The 18,234-nt window shown below is 44.2% G+C and overlaps 1 protein-coding gene across 1 annotated transcript in view; it reads right to left on the bottom strand.

Moving 5' to 3' along the window:
* Positions 1-2,789: 2,789 nt before the first annotated feature.
* GINM1 (glycosylated integral membrane protein 1) overlaps positions 2,790-18,234 on the bottom strand; it is a 30,794-nt gene continuing 15,349 nt past the window's right edge. Inside the window, exons 4-8 of the mRNA XM_090033465.1 lie at positions 15,617-15,768; positions 10,565-10,721; positions 9,005-9,135; positions 6,375-6,538; positions 2,790-3,700 (exon numbers count right to left, since the gene is read on the bottom strand). Coding sequence (XP_089889591.1) covers positions 3,592-3,700; positions 6,375-6,538; positions 9,005-9,135; positions 10,565-10,721; positions 15,617-15,768 — 713 coding nt within the window. The 3' untranslated portion in view covers positions 2,790-3,591. The remainder of the gene's footprint in view (positions 3,701-6,374; positions 6,539-9,004; positions 9,136-10,564; positions 10,722-15,616; positions 15,769-18,234) is intronic.

Here is an 18,234-nt window from a genome sequence, read left to right as displayed (position 1 = left end):
TGACAGAAGCTGGCTTTATGTGATTGTTTAAATTTAGATTCTTGCTGTTGATTGAGATGGAAACTCCAGTTCCAACACGGTTGCCAATCCATAACAGAGGCAGGAATGTGAATAAGAATTTTTGCGTCTGGAAGTCTTGATGCAGTTTTATTAAGCTACTAACAGCTAATGAATTCAACCTGAGCTAGAGAGGTAGGAATAGACCTGAATTTAGGATATCCGGATAACCGTTTTTCAGCATATACTGTATGACTGAAATCCATGTACTACTCTTGCCATTGGCCAACCGTGTCAGATATGCTGTCTCATTTTATAGAGTGGATGTAGAAGTGCTAGAATGCAACAGGAACCAGCAGCAGTGCTGTGAGAAGAAAAAACTACAGCAAACTAGTGAAAAAAGAGGAATAAATAGGAAAATCAGGCTGTCAGCAGAGATTGCTGGAGGCTGTGTTCCTGTGGCCCTCATGGTTACCCAGCAATACCATTGCTCTGGTGAGTTGTTTGAGGGAGATGCTGACTCTACAAAGAGCTCTTCAGTACTTGGACCCTGACCTAAGATGACAGGAGTTCAACTAGGTGTATTATTGCATAATTCATTACCTTCATGATGCCCAAAGTCCCACCCTTGCATCTCCCTTCCCATTTCAAAAAGGTGGTTGGATAAACTGCAGGTAGAGACAGGAATTGCCTTTTGAAGTAGCCAGTTTAAGCCTGGGTTGCCAGGAGACTTAAAGAATTGGGTAGCTGGCAGGTTTGGCAGAAAGGTACTATTTTAGCTGACCAGTCAGCTTATTGCAAACTGACCAAATATTTCAACTGATACCAAACAGAAATGGAAAGGGTGTCAATGACCCAGTCCCTGCACTAGTAATGTTGCAGTGTTGTAGCTATGCTTGTAAAGCATAAATATATGCATGGTAGCATTTTGGTTTCTTAAACCAAAACACTTGTTCAGTTCAGTGCTTGGAATGAGGTGGACACAGTAATGCCAGCTCAAGGGCTGTTTGGGGTTTTTTTTGGCTATGATAATAGACAGCAGCAACACCAGTATGATTCCCTGCAGACCTGAGTACAAGTGTCCTGTTTTGTCCTTTGGCACAGGTGACAAAACTGAAGGAGGTGCTTTGATCCTTTCCAACATTTCTCAGATGGGTGAGCTTGTTTCATGTGCTGCAGTTAGGACATCCTCCTCTATCATGCTAAGCGTTGTTGGCACCAACATGAAACAGTTGCTTTTCAGTCTGTTGTCCTTTGGAGAGCTATCAGCCATAAGCATCTTGAATGGATTTCACAATATTCACTGTAACACCCTGCCACTGGGCTTGAGATGCGCATGCTGAAGCTGCAGAGTGGTCCTTATAACAAGTCTGAGCCTTTTGAGTTTTTCAGTGAAAAACTCCCAAAACAATATTTTTGCCTTCTCCTTTTAAATGTAAGTGTACTAGTGACCCAGTACCACTGCAGGAATAATTCAGTAGTTCTAGGATTGCACATGTTATTGCCAGTTCTCTTAAAATCCCAGCCAAGCTGCAGTTATTTTTTCCCTCATTCTGTGACGAACAACTCAAATTACACGTACTGACCCACAACACTTGTCACCATCCGTTCTATTTTTCATTCATTAGCAAGTTAGTTGTTACAGCCAATCACTTCAGGGCCTTAAAAAACCAGCACCCCTCCCAAATTTGCAAGGTATTTTCAAATAATTTAAGTCAGCCTGAAGCCATGGACAGTGAAACAGTCATTTTAAAGTCTCCCTCAGGCATCTGGCTGTGCTCTTGTGTCCTTCCTCCGCCAATATGTAAAACATGTACTACTTAAAAAAAAGGAACATCTGGCTCATTGACATCAACCTGCATATAAGGCATTGGCAGCACTCAGTCTGGAAAACTATTATTCTTGCAGCTGTTCAGCTGATGGTTAAATTTGCTTGTTGCTTTCCAGGTGTCTAGTATAGCTTTCTGAGTGGGGAAAGTAAAAGGTAGACCAGCTTCCCCAGAATCACTCTGGGGAAGCTGCCCACTTACATCAAAAGATTTTGTCCTGGAAAGATCTGCTGCTCTTCAATACATAATGTTCAGATCTTTTCATTCTGAACCAGTTAGTGAGCAATGCCTGGATGATGTACCAATACATCATAAACAAATTGTGACCCTCCCCCTTCATTTAATAAATTAAAAGAGAGCGCTAGAACTGGAGTGTCATGACTACACCAGGCCATACTCTTATGTGGCTAGATATGCTTTACCACATAATTACAATTATTACCTTGTATCTTGGGTAATACATCCTCCTTATTACATTTTCCAGTGTGTGAAGTGTGCAGCAAGGCAGACCATGGTTTTGGGGCTAACAACCCTGTATAGTGTCTCATCCTAATGCAATCTCTCTGTGGGAATGCATGGCACTGATAGAGGCAGCCACCACTGTGGCGTCAGCAGTTTCACTGGTAAAACTCTCCCCTGTAGGCATGGCCTTACTGTTCTTCCAAGGAATGTGCAAGCAACATATGTTGCCCTTGTTCATAGCATTTTTTTAAACAGGACTAGACAGCCCAAGTGTTCAAAGACCTAATACTCCATTCAATGCAAGAAGCTGCCCATTTGTTCTTCAGTCATGACACTCTAGCAAAGATGGGTATTCCCCCCCCACCCCTTTGTAACAAATAATGTTATTCATTGGAATAGCAAGGCCAAAACTAGATTACAATTTGTTTTTTTCTTCAGCTAATGTGTTCTGCAAACTGCTGTTTAGCTACATTCATGTTAGAACTTCCACAAACCACATAGTTTAATAAACAATTTAAATGTTAATTTATTTGAAAACTCATGGCAATACAAATTAGTCTGGGAAAACTGAGCCTCCACTCAGTACAGTTAAACCAGTCTTTTAAAGATATTTTGCTCTTCTTGTTGAGAAAATTTACATGGTACTGCAGTCCATGATACACAAAAGAGCACACTAAACCTGCCACACAACTTTACAAGTGCTATCAATTTTTAGTGGAGCAGGGAGGGGCCTCATACAAAATTGAGTGTTGAATAAAGTGCTTGAAATACCAAATTGCCTTTCAGTTTTGTCTTGCATACACAGTAACTTGCTATTATAGTAGTACAAATATTTTATAGTGATTATATTTTCCCCACAAGGCACACTCAATAGTAGCAGACCTAAAACGAGGTTGGCCAGTTTTGTTTGGTCTTACAGGCACATGTGTAATTTATCTGCTCTACTCCTGTCCCCTGTTCTAGATAACTACCTAGGGAATTTGGGACATCCTGTATTTCATCCCACTACAAATTCAAGGACAGCTGAACTGGGTTCATTTAAGGGAGCCCATTCTCCATCCTAGCATTTGGGAAATTACTTCACAGAAGTTAAAACCTGTTGTAGCACTTGTGTTGAGAAGCTGCTATTCTTTACCAAGAGGAGCGGGAAAGTTAAGTTAGTTTTGGGTCTCAACCTTGAGTGTTCCTTTAACACAAATCAGCCAACTTACAGGTTTCTTAGTAAGAAACAAACAACATAAAGTTCAAGTGCCAAATTTTAGGTCAATTAAAGTTTCATACAAAGACTCAAAAGTAAACCCGGTTAAGTACACAATTTCTCCTCTACGGTCTCTGATTTCTCTGGAACAGCCGGAAGGAGACTAAGTGTAACCACAGGAACAGTGCGGATGTCATCCATGGAAAGCAATCCTCTGAAAGATACATATTACTTTTCATTAGAAAAGAGTAAACACACCAACCTGCACTCAAAGCTGTATTTATTTTTAATGCATTCTCACTGTGAGGCACTCTTCTAGGTGATCACAGCTTTAGTTCACTTGTTAAATGAAGAGGCAGCTCTGGGCCTGATGTTTGAGAACAAAACTGAAAACACGGCAAACCTAGGTTGTTACATGTGAAAGAGCAGGTGCAGAGCCTGCTTCACCCATGTGCACTCTCAAACACTTCAATACGCTACCTCCTACTATCATTTCCTAGGACCAGCTACTGCACAATAAAAACACTGTCCAATTTAACATGCTGCCAGGACAACGGTGATTAAGACAGAGATTCCATGCCAATTGAGGGCTGACTTTTTCAATCTACTTCCAAGACTCCTAAATCCTCCTTTAAAATGAGATTTGGATTCACACATGCCAATTCAAAAGGTGAAAAAAAATGTTTACAGGTAAAGGGGAAAAGATAGAAACCTTAAAAACATAATTTGCAAGTCTATCCTTCCAGTACTGCCTGTATAGGAACCTGCTCCTTGGAGGGCTTGGGCAAGCAGCAGTGAGGTTTCGCATTTAAGTCTGGAGATCCCCTGTGTTGATCTCAGACTGCTACCTCAAGAGAGCTCTAATCAGGTGCTTCCTTGTGCAGCCTGAGGGCAAAGATCAGGCTTTTTCTGGTTCTGCTTAGTTCAAACTCTTTTGGAAAGGTGTAAGTTTTATCTACAGAGGGAAAGTAGCTTAAGTGGCCAATTCCAGTCTGTTCTCTGCTCCATCCCCACTGACAGTTGACTTCACCTGCTCTAGTTTAACAGTGTCCTTTGTGTGCACTGAGGGGGCAGAAGGGGACTATAGCAGATGCTTTGGTAAAGGGCACTCGTAAGTAGCTTCTCAGTTTACTCACCCATTATCCCCCTTTCCCTAAGGGCCTCTATACAGAAACTAGGATCAATTGTACCAATTACACCATTCACTAAGTGCACTAAGAAAGCTGCAGCTGCAAAGTCACATGCCGGGCTCTCCATTTCAAGCTAATGTGACTAATCCAAGTGTTAGACAGATAGCGGGAAAACACTAGATAGATCTGAGCTTTGCCCTCCTATCTGTTTCCTCTGATGCAAGAGATTGGTAGAGCCAGTGCATGACAGCGCTCTCTCAATGGGTTGCTCAGAAGTTTGCGGTCAGAATCTAAATCCAGGCTGACTGTGGTTTAAGCAGTTAAATATACATTATAAAACCACGTAAATGAGTGGTGGCCGCTACCACTGTTCAGAAAGGGTTAGTTTTTAAACGCTACCAAGTCCAGGAGACCAGGTGAAAAATGTTGACTAGGAAATATATATAATGGTTTCAATGTTCTTTGGTTTGTCTCAGGAAGGCAGAGCAAGTCTAGTCACATAAGTGCAATGTATTTTATTTGTTATTCACAGTGTACTGGGGATTTGGCTCACTGTCAATACTAAGCATATGGTGTGCAGGCATAAAATTTATATGTGGAGGCTGCATGAGGCAAAAGAAAACACAGTTAAGGATGCCTGGGATTGCTGCAGCACATTTTCCATTGGGAATTGGGTGTAGCCTTAAGTCTTACAGCCCAGGAGTTAAACAAGATCAGACTGACTTGTACTACTTTAATTCCAGCACAATGTAGTTAAAAATCTTCATGTCCGTTTTCTTAACCCTATCGGGGACGGCAAAACACCACACTTTGCTCATGGAGCCAATGCCTTTTCTCTCTGGCTATCTACTATGCCAGACTCCAGGTACTGTTTTCCATTGTCAAAGTGTTAACATGTGTCTTATTAATTTCATAGATTTCATAGACATTAGGGCTGGAAGGGACCTCGGGAGATCATCGAGTCCAGCCCCCTGCCCAAAGGGCAGGAAGTCAGCTGGGGTCATAGGATCCCAGCAAGATAAGCATCCAATTTACTCTTGAAGGTGTTCAATGTAGGCGCTTGAACCACCTCCGCTGGCAGACTGTTCCAGACCTTGGGGGCTCCGACAGTAAAGAAATTCTTCCTTATGTCCAGCCTGAAACGGTCTTGCAGGAGTTTGTGACCGTTCGACCTCATCATCCCTTGGGGCGCTCTGGTGAACAGACGTTCCCCCAGATCCTGGTGGTCATCCCTGATAAACTTATAGGTGGCCATCAGATCACCCCTGAGCCTGCGCTTTTATCTCTGAGAATGCAGTTGATGAGCTGCCACCAGATGGCAGAGGAAGCAGAGAGAAGGGTATGTATTTCTGCTGGCTGGGGACAGCATGCGATTGACTTACATGGTTTGATGGTTTTCAAGAAGCATAAAGAATTATTGGTAGGGCCATGCTGCATGGCAGTGAGGTTCAGCCAGAGTTTTTGGATTCTATACTTGACCATGATGCCTTTGCGGGGGCTTAAAAGTAGCTGGCCACAGATAAACACTCAGCTCCTAAACTGGATTTCTCAAAGGACTCCTAAGAATCTGAAACAAGCTGAACAAGAATTTTCAAAAGAAAATATTTGGGGGGGGAGGAGGGTTGTTTTTTTGTTTACAAACATTTACCTTGGGAGACCACTTCCACTGGACAGCTAATGACAGTGGCTGCCTCCTTTAAAGGTTCCTATGATGCCTATACTTTTCTTTTTGGGGGATAAAACATGAGAATTACTTACTTGTGTTCACAGGAGGGAAACAACATCTTTAAAACTCTTATTATAAGAGCTGCTCCTATGATTCCAACCACAATGACCTCCATCAAATTAAAGAACACAGGGAAAGATTCAAGCCAGAAACTGCACAACTTGTTTCTCAATTGTTCCACCCACTGGCACATCACCTGCAACCAAAGAACAAGATTGTTTATGACCTACTTCAAGGGCAGTTTGTCTAGCTACTGCTAAGTCTGAAAGCCTTCAGGCTTGGGAGAGTTTAACAAATGCAAGTTTTGAATTTCCAAAAGCTACTGATCCTAGCAGCAGCTCCTGAAGGGAGATGTCATTTAAGTGAGGAGTCAGTGAACTGAAAAGCATAGAACCAGTGAAGGCTTAGTGGAAGTGAAAGCCTGACTTAGGTTTAAAACATACTCACTGCTGATACCCAGAACAACCTTTCCTATATGCATGTAGCAAAGGGAGAGAGAGCTGGTGGTAGAGCAACAGTGTGCGATGCAATGGGACATGAATTAGCCATCTGAAGTATGCTCAATACACCACCAGAGGGTAGTATGATCTTGGGTCTGTCTGGAGCAGCACACTGCCGAATTTGGAACTCTACCATTATGGTAAACATTAGCTGTGCTTTAGTATGACAGCCAGGGTAAAACCAATGGAGACAGTGCTCTTTCTTCCCGTATAGCATGTGGCGCAAGAAAACACACGCACAGCAATAACAGTTCTTCCAGGAAAGGAATACCCAGAAAAATCTTCCCATTTGTCATGACTTGTGCTGACTTCTTTGTGCTGAACAGCAGTTGCAGAAGTGCTGCATTTCCTGGAAAGCCCCTCCCCTTCCGTGGAAGAGCCCTATTCATTCCTTCTCCCAAAATTTACATTTTGCAGCTGCAGCCTCTCACTGAGATGAAGCTGCCTTTCCAAAAGTAGCCTGGCCTCTCTGCTTGCACAATGATTTAAGTTGCAGCAGTGAGGAGAGAGTCCACACCTCATGTAAATAATTTTACTGGTCAACAAAAGCATCTGTGATAACATCTTTACATTCATCATCATCTTGAACTCTTTGCCCTTGCTCTAGAACAAAAGAGCAGGGGCATAGTCACTGACACCAGTGTGAAAATAATTTATAACTGAAGGAAATCCTTTTTACACAACACAGTTTGTGAGCCTCATAGTGAGGTCACAGTTCAATATGATTCAGACCAGGGGTTTTCAACTTGTTTGGGTCAGTATACCCCTCGCAGCCGGTTAAGAAGGCAGGAATCCCCCAGTGGTCAGATGAGTGGGTGGGGGTGGGGGCAGGGTATGCCCAGTTGAAAACCCCTGGTTTAGAATAGGACGGTCCAACTCTCAGCTGCTGGTCCTGCTTCCCCCACCCCACTGCTCCTGCTGCTATCACCGGGGTCTCCAGAGGCACCCCCCTCCGCTTTTTGCCCCTGTTTCTGGGGGGCAGAGAAGCATAGCTTGTAGTGGTGTGCTGCAGGGGTTCATGGGTCCTGGTGTGGTGGAAACTGTAGCTCATGGCCGTTCAGAAGTTGGACAGCTTCAATTTAGACACGATATGAAAGACCATTACGTCAAAAAAGTTCAAAAGAATTTTAGGAAGAATCCTAGTCATCAGTTTTCAGAAAGCAAAGCCAACCACTAACTCATTACTGTCGGGAAGAAACTCCTGCTATGTTTAGATTATCCCTTACATGTCCACTTTTAGGAGTTTTCTTGTGTTTTCCTTTGAAGTACTGACTGCTAGCCACTCTCAGAGAGAGGAGGCAGAATTCCTCAAGTCCTCAGACAATCTGGACAACCAGCCTTAGACGACTGCAATTACTACATTCCTACAACACATAACAGACTATAACCTCACTGAGATTGCAGCTGTCTGGCTGTGCCTACACAAGCAGCAGACTGCACAGTTGTTACTGCAGTAATTTAGTACTTGCATAACCAAGTACTAAATGACTGCACAGTAACCAGTATTACTGCGTCATAGTGTCTCCGCATTCTTTTTCTGATGCTACTGTGCAGTAGCTTATTACTACTGCACAAAAGCATCGCATCACTGTTAGTGACCCCAACACTACTGCACAGTAGCATCTCACGTAGATGTGGCCTCTGGGTGCTTTTTCAGATAAAGTAGGAATTGGAACAAAAACTGTAACCAGCCTCTGAAAGACACACTTCATAAGCCATTGTAGTTGCTTCTCCCAAATGCAAATGAAAACCCCAAGACAGAATTCTGAAAATGAAAAGCTCACACGCTATTCTTTAAAAAACAACAAAAAACCCAACAAAAAATCCCCAGCTTTTAATGCTCTTGCAGAAGCTACATATGTTTTTGTCTGCTGCCCTCATCAGCCAGATATTCATGGAAGTAGGCTTATAACTTTCTACTTGCTTCTGAAGGGAACAGTACAGATACGCCTAGAGAAGTTGTTATAGTAAATTTCAGAACCAGTTAGTACAGTGTTAATGGTTCAGTCTTCTCAACAACACCCTAGTACCGCAACCATCTATTGCTTTTCTTGGATTTGCCACCAACTCTCATCTATGTCTGCCACTAAATGCCAAGTTAGAGAGAACTTGCCGCTCCTTTGTTAACTGGGCCTTAGAAATGTACACCAATAAGAGATTACCTTATATGAAGATGGAGGCTCTGTTCCAAGAGGTGTCTCTGGTAACTTGCCAGGTAATGTCTCTTCATCTACAGTAGTTTCTGCTTGCCTGAGGAGGTACTGACTGGTGGTTTGCAATGGATCTTGAATGTCTACTGAAGAAAGGATTAGTTAAGTAGTTAAATGTTTTAGCCTCCCCATTTCATACACTGTCTGTGATGCAACAGCTGACAAGACAAGCTAGAAGTAAACTACGCCATGGTTGATGCAAAAATGAACATGAGTCGCCAGTGTGACAAGGTAATAAGTAAGGCTAACTACGCTCTTTCTTACAATCAGCAGGTGCATCATGAGCAGGTCTAGGGAAGCGATAATTCCCTTCTATGCGGCACTGGTGAGGCCGCAGATGGAGAACCGCGGTGTTTTGGGCACCGCACTTCAAGAAGGATGTGGATAACCTTGAGAGGGTTCAGAAAAGGGCTACTCGTATGGTTGAGGGCCTGCAGGTAAGACCCTATGAAGACAGACAGAGATCTGAATCTTTTCAGCCTCTGCAAGAGAAGGCTGAGAGGTGATCTTGTGGCTGCCTACAAACTCATCAGGGGAGCCAGCAGGGAATATGGGACACTGTTTACCAGGGCATCCCTTGGGGTTACCAGGAATAATGGCCACAAACTGAAGGAGAACAGATTTAGATTGGACATAAGGAAGACATTCTTTATGGAATTCTTCGGCCATTGCCAAAATATGGAATGGGCTTCCAAGGGAGGTGGTGTTTTCCCCTACCTTGGAGGTGTTCAACAGGAGATTAGAAAGGCATCTGGCTGGGGTTACTTAACCCCAGCGCTCTTTCCTGCCTGGTGCAGGGGGTCAGACCCGATGATCTACCAGGTCCCTTCTGACTCTAGAACTCTATGAATCGATAAAAGAATGTTGTATTTACATGCACACTGCAGAGTTATCAGCATTTACAGGGAAGATGTAAATAACTGATTTTTTCATTTGACCTCTACAGGAACTTTGAACATCACAGAGGTGATGCTACCAGGTACACTTAACTGTGATCAGCAGTTATCAGCTAAAAGGTGAGAAAAGATCGGATTAATTTGACCTAACAAAACTGCCAGAGAATTTGATTTACAGAACTGAAGTCTGAACACATTTTCAATACAAAGTAAAAGAATGAATAACCAAAGCCATTCCCTATAGTTAGCACTAAGCCAGACAGGAATCTCCTCTATAGTTTTCATTTCCAGTCTCAAGGAGAGCTTTTGAGAACGTTTTCTTGTAACGTTAAGCCAGTAACTTTTTGCTATGATGGTCCAATTAATACCAACATTTCAGAAGAGCTTCTGAAGAAAAAACTAATTTGAAAAAGAACAATAAGAATAACACATGGACTACTATAGCAGAGAAGTAAACCACAGCAACCAATGTCCCTTCCTGGTCATGAAGAGACCGTATCCCTGGCATGTCCCTTCACATGTGCACATCACAGTTTCCCTATCTAGAAAACACAAATAGCGAGCCTTACCTGCCTTTATGAAGTGCTTTGTGACTGATGAGCTAACTATGACATACCTTTTCCTGGGAGGTTGGGAAGTGTAAATAAGACATCATTATCCCTGGGGATGGAATAGAGCATGCTTTCTTTCAAAGGAACAGAGTAGTTGGAATGTCTCAGGACTCTCTGGTCCTTAACTAAGATATCCACCTCAGTAACTTCCTCCTGCTGCACCTGCAAAAGGAAAAAACATTTCAATATTACTGTTCTAAGGAAGGGTGAGGAATAGGAGTGGCTGAAAACAAGTAGCGAGTAAAATGGGCAATGTATTCAGGGCTGGATGTACAGAGCTCACTGACAAACTGACCGTAACCTCCTTTTTATTTATTTAAACATTTCCATGATTCTTATCATATCCAAACAAGTGATCTTACAGCAGGGGCAGGCAAAATATGGCCCATGGGCTGGATCCGGCTTGCCAAATGACTGGATCCAGCACACTGCTGCCCACATGGTGCTCCATATGAGACTGAGACTCTACTTGCTCCTGCCAGGGCAGCCTGTGCCACACTCCTGCTGGCCCTGGCCTGACCAGCATGCAGTTTCTAGTGGGGCTATTCCCAGTGCGGCTGCAGATGGCCAGATGCTGCCCTGCTCACCTCACCTCCAGCAGGACCCACACAGGTGAAGCTTCCCTCCTGCCCGCCCAGAGTGTTGCAGCAGGGGGAAGAGCAGGAGAAGGAGCTGCCACTGGAGGCGAAGGGAGCAGAGCAGCACCCAGCTGGCTGCAGCCGCACCAGGAACAGCCCTACTGGAAGGTATGTGCGCTGGCCAGGGTCCAGGCCTGCACGGTTCTGTTCCCCTCACCTCCAGCTGTGTCTACTGCTCCTGCCCCTGCCGCACCGCCCTGGGTGTGTGGGAAGCCAAAGCAGGGCAGCTCCTGCCCACCGCATGGAGCTCTGGCTCCAGCTGCCAGTTGCCTTCCACCTGCTGCTCCAGGCCACAGGTGGCTACTTTTCATGGAGCAGCGTGGCAGAAGCAGCAGCCATAGCTGGAGTCAAGGGGAGCAGAACAGTCCCAGTCAGCACGCACAGCTTCCAGTGGGGCTGTTCCCAGCGTGGCTGCAGCCAGCCATATGCTGCACTGCTCCCCTCGCCTCCTGGTGACATGAGCCCAGCTGGCCAAAACCACATTGGGAACAGCCCCACTAGAACCTGTGTGCTGGCTGGGGCCTGGGCTGGAGGGTGTGGGCAGGAGCACAGCATGGGTTGCCCTGGGCAGCACTTGACCCCATGCAGAGTGCTGAAGGGGAAGCTGCCGACTGGGTGAGCTCTGCTGCTCACATTTAACTGTTCACAAACTGATAACCAGGAATACCTTACTGGTTATCATTTGGCACAGGACAGGAAGCAGTCCGGCAAGGAAGTGGGGGTATGGTGCCCCTGAAGGCAGGCAAGAGGGAGGGAGGGAGGGAAGAACAAGGAGGAGGAGGAGGAGGGGGACTAGTACCAGGTATGGCAGGGAAGCAGTAGGGAAGCCACAAGAGGCATGATCCTTCTTGTGACAGCACAGCCCCAGCCCCTTCCCCACTATCCACCCCAAGATGTGCGTATACCCGCTGCCAGCAATGCTGAGCCAGAGCTCCACAGACCCCACTTGCAGCCTCTCGGCTGCCTGCCATGACCAGCCTGGGCTCTGGGCAGGCCAGTGCTTCCTGCCATGGAGCCTGGGCTGCTTGCAGGTGACAGCATGGAGGCTGCAAGCAACTGCACTGGGGTCTGTGGAGCCCTGGCCCAGGTAGTTGCTGGCACCAGGTACACATGCACCTTGGAGCAGGTGGTAGCGCAGCCCTGGCCCCTTCCCTGCCATAAGAAGGATCCAGCCCCTCATAGCTTCCCCACCATCTGCCTGCCCCAAGGCATGCATGCACCTGGTGCTGACAATGAGCTGGGCCAGGGCTCTGTGGACCCCACTAGAGCTGCTTACTGTCTCCCCGCCACCTGCTGCAAGCAGTCTGGGCTCCCTGGGCAGCTGTGCACTGGCAGCAGCAGAAGGCAAGGGGTTTTCCCAGCTCATTGTTGCTGCCTGGAGAAAGAATACAGGTAGGGGCTGCTCCCTGGTAGATGCAAGTTATCAGTTAACTATTTAACCAGTAACATTCAAGGAGTTTAAACCGGTACTTAATTAATCAGTAGTTACATCGCTAGCATAACCCACACGAGGTCTGCAATGTGGAAATTTATCAGCCAAAATGAATACAGCAGCAAATGCAAGTAGCAAGTGTGAGCTACTGGCTGAATGCTCTTCTCAGGCAGTGCTCACCAACTGCCTAGCAACGCTGTAAGCATATTATTCACAATCTGTTCATTGTCTGCCGATAACCAGCAAAAAACAAAACAAAACAAAAAAAAAACCTTGAAAGCCTCTAATATAAAAATAAGATACAGTTTAACCTACTAAAACTACCAAAGTCATTCAGAAAGGAATGCCTCCTATTTCTGTCCCTCAGCCAAGTATCACTGAGAAAATATTAAACCTGCACAGAAACTGTTTACATTCTCGCTGAATATGCGACTATTTTTCAACAGTCTCCTTCTCCATCGGTCATCTGTTTCCACTGAAGAACAAAGTAAAAGTCCTTGTCCTTATTACACAATCTCTAGTGCTTCAGAGTCATCCCACAAATGTTGCACTTGTAGTCAGTCCTTCATCCTCTGAGCTGTACAGTGGGTGGGAGACTGCCTCTGTAGTTTGCAAGCTGGTGTGTAAGTGAGCCCCTGTCTTGCAGAAATAACTTTAGACATGCCTCTGTCAGGATGGGCCTTCTGCATGCCATGTGTCAATTTCTTCAGGGTCTTGACCTCTGAGATTACTAAGGCTCCCTTAGGCAAGAAGTCAATAAGAACACCAACCATGTCCACTTAAAACAGAAAAATTAGGAGGCACCACTTTCTGACTGATCCTCATATGACGTTAGGATACATGCTCTTGTTCACCAGTGGAAAAAGGCTGATGGTGGAGACTGTGTCAAAAAAACAGATGTGCATTCAGACATGATGAACAAGTTTTGTGCAAGTTTAATATCGTTTCAACAATATTTGGCTGAGAAGAAGAGGCGTTAATTTCTGACTGACCCTCATAGCTTCCTAGTAGGTCTTCCTAGTACATATCAACGGTGCAGTTAACATAAAACATAGCTAAGTTATGTTCACTCATAACTAATGCTTCATTATAAAATTTTCAAATAGCATATATCTCAAGGGTGGCCACAGTTACTCACCCTGAGAGTCACACCTGATCCTCCACTGAAGTTCAAGAGCCAGAGAAGGGGTGGGGATGGGGGTGGGGGGTGCTGAGTGACCTGGAGTGGAGGTGACACCCCCCACATCCAAGCTGCTCTGGCTTTCCCTGTGGGGACCGTGCTGAAGCCCCTCCCCAGCAGCCCAGTGGCTGAGCCAGCAGTCCCGGAGAGAGGAGGGCGGGCTCGGGGCAGGCTCCCTGCAGGGAAAGCCAGAGCAGCAGGAGGTGCAGGGTTGCACTGTTACCGGGAGGTGCTTTGGGGAGATGTGGGCAGGGCTTCAGCCAATTTGCAGAGAGCCACAACTACCATGCCAGTGAGCCACATATGGCTTGTGAGCTGTGGTTTGGCCACCACTAATGTACCTAGTTCTTAATAAATTACAATCAAGTAGTCTGACAGGCTACTGGATTCTCTAAACAAACGTGCAATCTGCAAAATGCCTGTAAATGAAGTCCTGGGCTATTCTGATAATTCCTCATTAACAAAATACCACTGCTACATTGCAGTACTAGATTTCAAAATAAAATTTCATCTAACACCACACGTGTAGAAAACAACAGATGTGCATTAGACTATAGGCTTGAAATTTCTCTTTGCAACTTGAATCGTATTGTGTGCTCAGTGCCAAACCTCTTTGGTTTGAATATTGGTTACCAATGCAACGGAAATTCTGGAAAATAAGTGCTGCACATTTTAAAGCCTGGTTAGAGCTACTTCCTCACTTCCCATCTAGTTATAACTACTCCGCATATTTTCACAGATATTGGATTCTTTTTAAGAGACCATCAGCCCTTAGTGTTCATCTGAAATCCTGTTTTATGACTTTACTTTCCAGGCGTTTAAATTCACACACAAGAACCTAGAAGGAATAAAGATCTACATGGCCTTTTATGATGAGACCAAATGCTGAGATCTGGTGTGAAGCTAAGCACTCCAGTGACAAAGCACTTGAGCACCATTTGAATTCAGAACGAAACAGAACTACTGATGCTTACAGTTAAACGCATGCTTAAATTCTTTGGTAGGCTGCTATTGGCAAGATAGAACTAACGGTTCCCTTACCTGAAAGGCTGACTATCTCTGCAGAGAAGCACCGTTTGTTTGGCAATACTTTTTTACTGGACCAACTATATAGCTCATCCAGTAAGAGACAAGAGATATTAATATGCTAGATGCGAATCTGCAAGAGGCAAGGTTTGCCTCTTCATATCTTCTACTGGACTCCAGTAAAAGATACTTCCAAACAAACCTTGCTTTTTGCAGGTTCTTTGGACTATCACGACTGCAACAACACCACTACCACCACCATCCTGCTTCTCACTCATCTTTGTCAACTTTACAAGTAATTGAAGCTAATGAAAGAATCCTGCAATTCTGTAAGAAAGCAAAGTCTCATTTAAAAACAAACAAATAGACGTTGTAGGTGAGCTTAGCTTTCCTGGGTAAATGCATCTTTTTTTTTTTTTTTTTTAAACAGAAGCATGTATTTATATACAAGTGGACTACAACAGGTAGCTGCAATAGCAATATGGAAAAGCTCTTATAATACAGTTAATGCTATTCAAATACAAAATAGAGTAGTAAAAATTTTACTCTTTAAAAAACAAATCAACCAGTCAACCTTAGTTTGTAGTAAGACACCAAACTTTGAAATCTTATCTTTATAGCACAGCCCATCCACACAGATAAGCATCACATCTATCCCTAACACTGACAGTTGTTTTAGCAGCTACATATCATTCTCAGAACACTGCCCCACACAATTAGAGTTAAAAGTTTAAACCACCGTTCTGGATTTAGAAAAGGCTAACAAACAATCAAATTTTACCTGCTTTCCATCGATTTCTGTCACCTCTTCCTGAATGACAATTAACTGCAAATTGGAGGTGGAAGCCAAAGGCCACTCATGAACCATAATGCGAACACTGACAATACCCAAACGTCTTTGATCCAGTAGGTTATCAGAGTTTCCATTCTCCACTGTCAACAGATAATTATGCAGTTATCAAGGTCACAAAAGTGAAACACACACCCAACCCACAAATGACACAGATGAACATAAAAGTGTCAACAAATGTAACTGGCTAGGAATAACATGTACTCAAAGATACCAACTTCTCAATGCCAATAAATGAATAAATTACTACTACTTCTCAAGTACAACACCCAGAAGACCAGCTATGCTGTAACATTGGTAAAGCAGCCTAGTCTTTATTTTCACCTGCCCTACAATTTTCTGTCATTGCTATTGCTGGTGGTAGCCACCATAGTTTTTGCTGCTATGTCACTTAACCCCACTCATGGTAGAGCTAAAATGATAGAGGGCAACTGTCTTCCTGAACCAGCATTCAAGCAATCCAGCTGGCACTCTACAGTTACTCCTCTGTTGCATTCACATCTCAGTTGTCCAACATGACCCACGAGGATGAGGATGCAGACAAACCAACTGTTTGTACAACAGCTTATACAAAAATTGCTCTGATTGTTTCTGTAGGTAAGCAGGTCAAATGCCCCCTCCCCAACACTACTTTCTGGAAACCTGCTTGACTCACACCCCCTTTTCCTTTTTCAAATAGCCATTAAGGAGAACTGCTGCCTTCTGAGTTCCAAATGGCAGTCATCAAATTCTTTAGGACAATGTACACTGCTCTTCCCCGGAACCAACATCTTCAGGACCCAAGAATTCTCTCATGCTGTGCAATGGGATCTCCCTTACCCAAGCTAGGCTCGTAAATTGTTACCCATGCCTTCTTATGTGCCTTCAATCCCATGTTCTAAGGCTACCCACAAGACCCTAGCACCCAACCAGAGATGACCCTAACAGGATGCAACCTGTGTCAGGCCTGGACATGAAGAAGCTGGCAGCAGCAGTGGGGTGGGGGATAGCAAGTGGCCAGGTGCGAAGCTGGTGGCAGCAGCAGCACAGAGTCACCAGCACTAGGTGGGCCCTGCAGGATGAGCCGCAGCCGCTCCACCCAGCTCCGCAAGGTCCCCCAAAGCTTGGGGCCCAGGGTGGTCCCCCTGATTCGCCCCCCCCAGGGATGGCCCTGAACTCAACATTCCCAGTTAGTAGATACAGAATAACCTTCTTCTCTTATTCAGTGCTTCTCTGTATACACCTACTAATCCCTCCTATCCCACCACTGTTGAAGTAAAATGAAGCTTGCAGTGGAACACTTTCAATGAGGATAGTAAGGCATGCTGTTCAAGGCCAGTCTAGACATCATGGCTGGGTTGTCAGTGCAATCCGCAACTTGTAGGTTTTAGGGGAGACATAAATGTCTTCAATCATCCATCAACGCTTTGGCATTTCCGTAGCCTTCATATTTATATACCATTAAAAGCAAATTTTTTTTTCCCCAATACCAAAACAAAGGTTTTAAACAACACCTTCCCCCATATCCCCCCCTCACACCTTCCCCAACTGTCTGACCCCCCTGCTACGGTGGTGGTCGGGACAAATTTAAGATGAACCTCTGATAATTGGATTCTATACATGGAAAATTTATAAATTTGTTACAATTTTCCATGTATAGAATCTACACTTGCAGATTTCTTGCAAGGCATCTTCAATTCTGGTAATTACAGTAGGTAATTAATCCTCAGAACAGGATCAAATGGTATATTCTGTTCTTCAGACCATGGAAACAAGGCAATTAGAGAGTGGTGCCAAAAGTATGTGTTTCCAGCTCTGGATCCCAGGCCTAAGACAAAATAACTGGTTTCATCACAGTTTCAGATTTATATAATACATTTGTAAAACAAACAAAAACCTCCATCCCGATGGCAGATTACTGGCTTAGAAATTAATGAAAGCAGGAGTTGAAAGTACACAGCATCCCGCAAGATTAGGCCTTATATTTGTCAATAAAACCTGGGCTTACATTTTTGAGTCAACTGTCTCTTAAGTAAATTACACTTTGAGATGTTTTAAAATCTGTATCAGAGACAGAAAGAGATAGGAACATACCTAACTACAAGAGACAAACAGCAGTGTGTTATTATTGCCTGCCCCCACTGTCCCTCTGAAAAGGAGCTGTGTTAAATTAATAATTTATCATTCTCTGGGTTTTCAAAAGACAAGGTCACGTCTCAGAGAAGCAATTTTAAAAGCATTAGCATGTTCTTAGGAAAGATCTGATCATAAAGGGCAAATGATCTCAGAAACCAACCTTGAGACTGATCATAACTAGTGCATCAAAAAACCATTCTGCATATAAGAGGATCTTCAATCAAATTAACATAATAGTCTCAGCTTCATTCATTATGCAATATGCTGTGTATCTCCAAGAATCAAAACACTTTTGAGTGGCACTTGTTGAAGTATAGCATTGAATTAGTGGGGAAAACAACTATTTCCTCTTCCACAGGACAATATTAAGATTGCAGTACTTGTACAACATAGCAGCCTAACCTATGAAAACCTTGCCTGGCCCCTTGGATGTG

This window comes from Crocodylus siamensis, chromosome 1 (assembly GCF_052110815.1).
Source record: "Crocodylus siamensis isolate JL-2025a chromosome 1, ASM5211081v1, whole genome shotgun sequence".
NCBI classification, from domain to species: Eukaryota; Metazoa; Chordata; order Crocodylia; family Crocodylidae; genus Crocodylus; species Crocodylus siamensis.
Note: the sequence above shows the minus strand (reverse complement) of the source record. Positions and strands in the feature narration are given on the sequence as shown.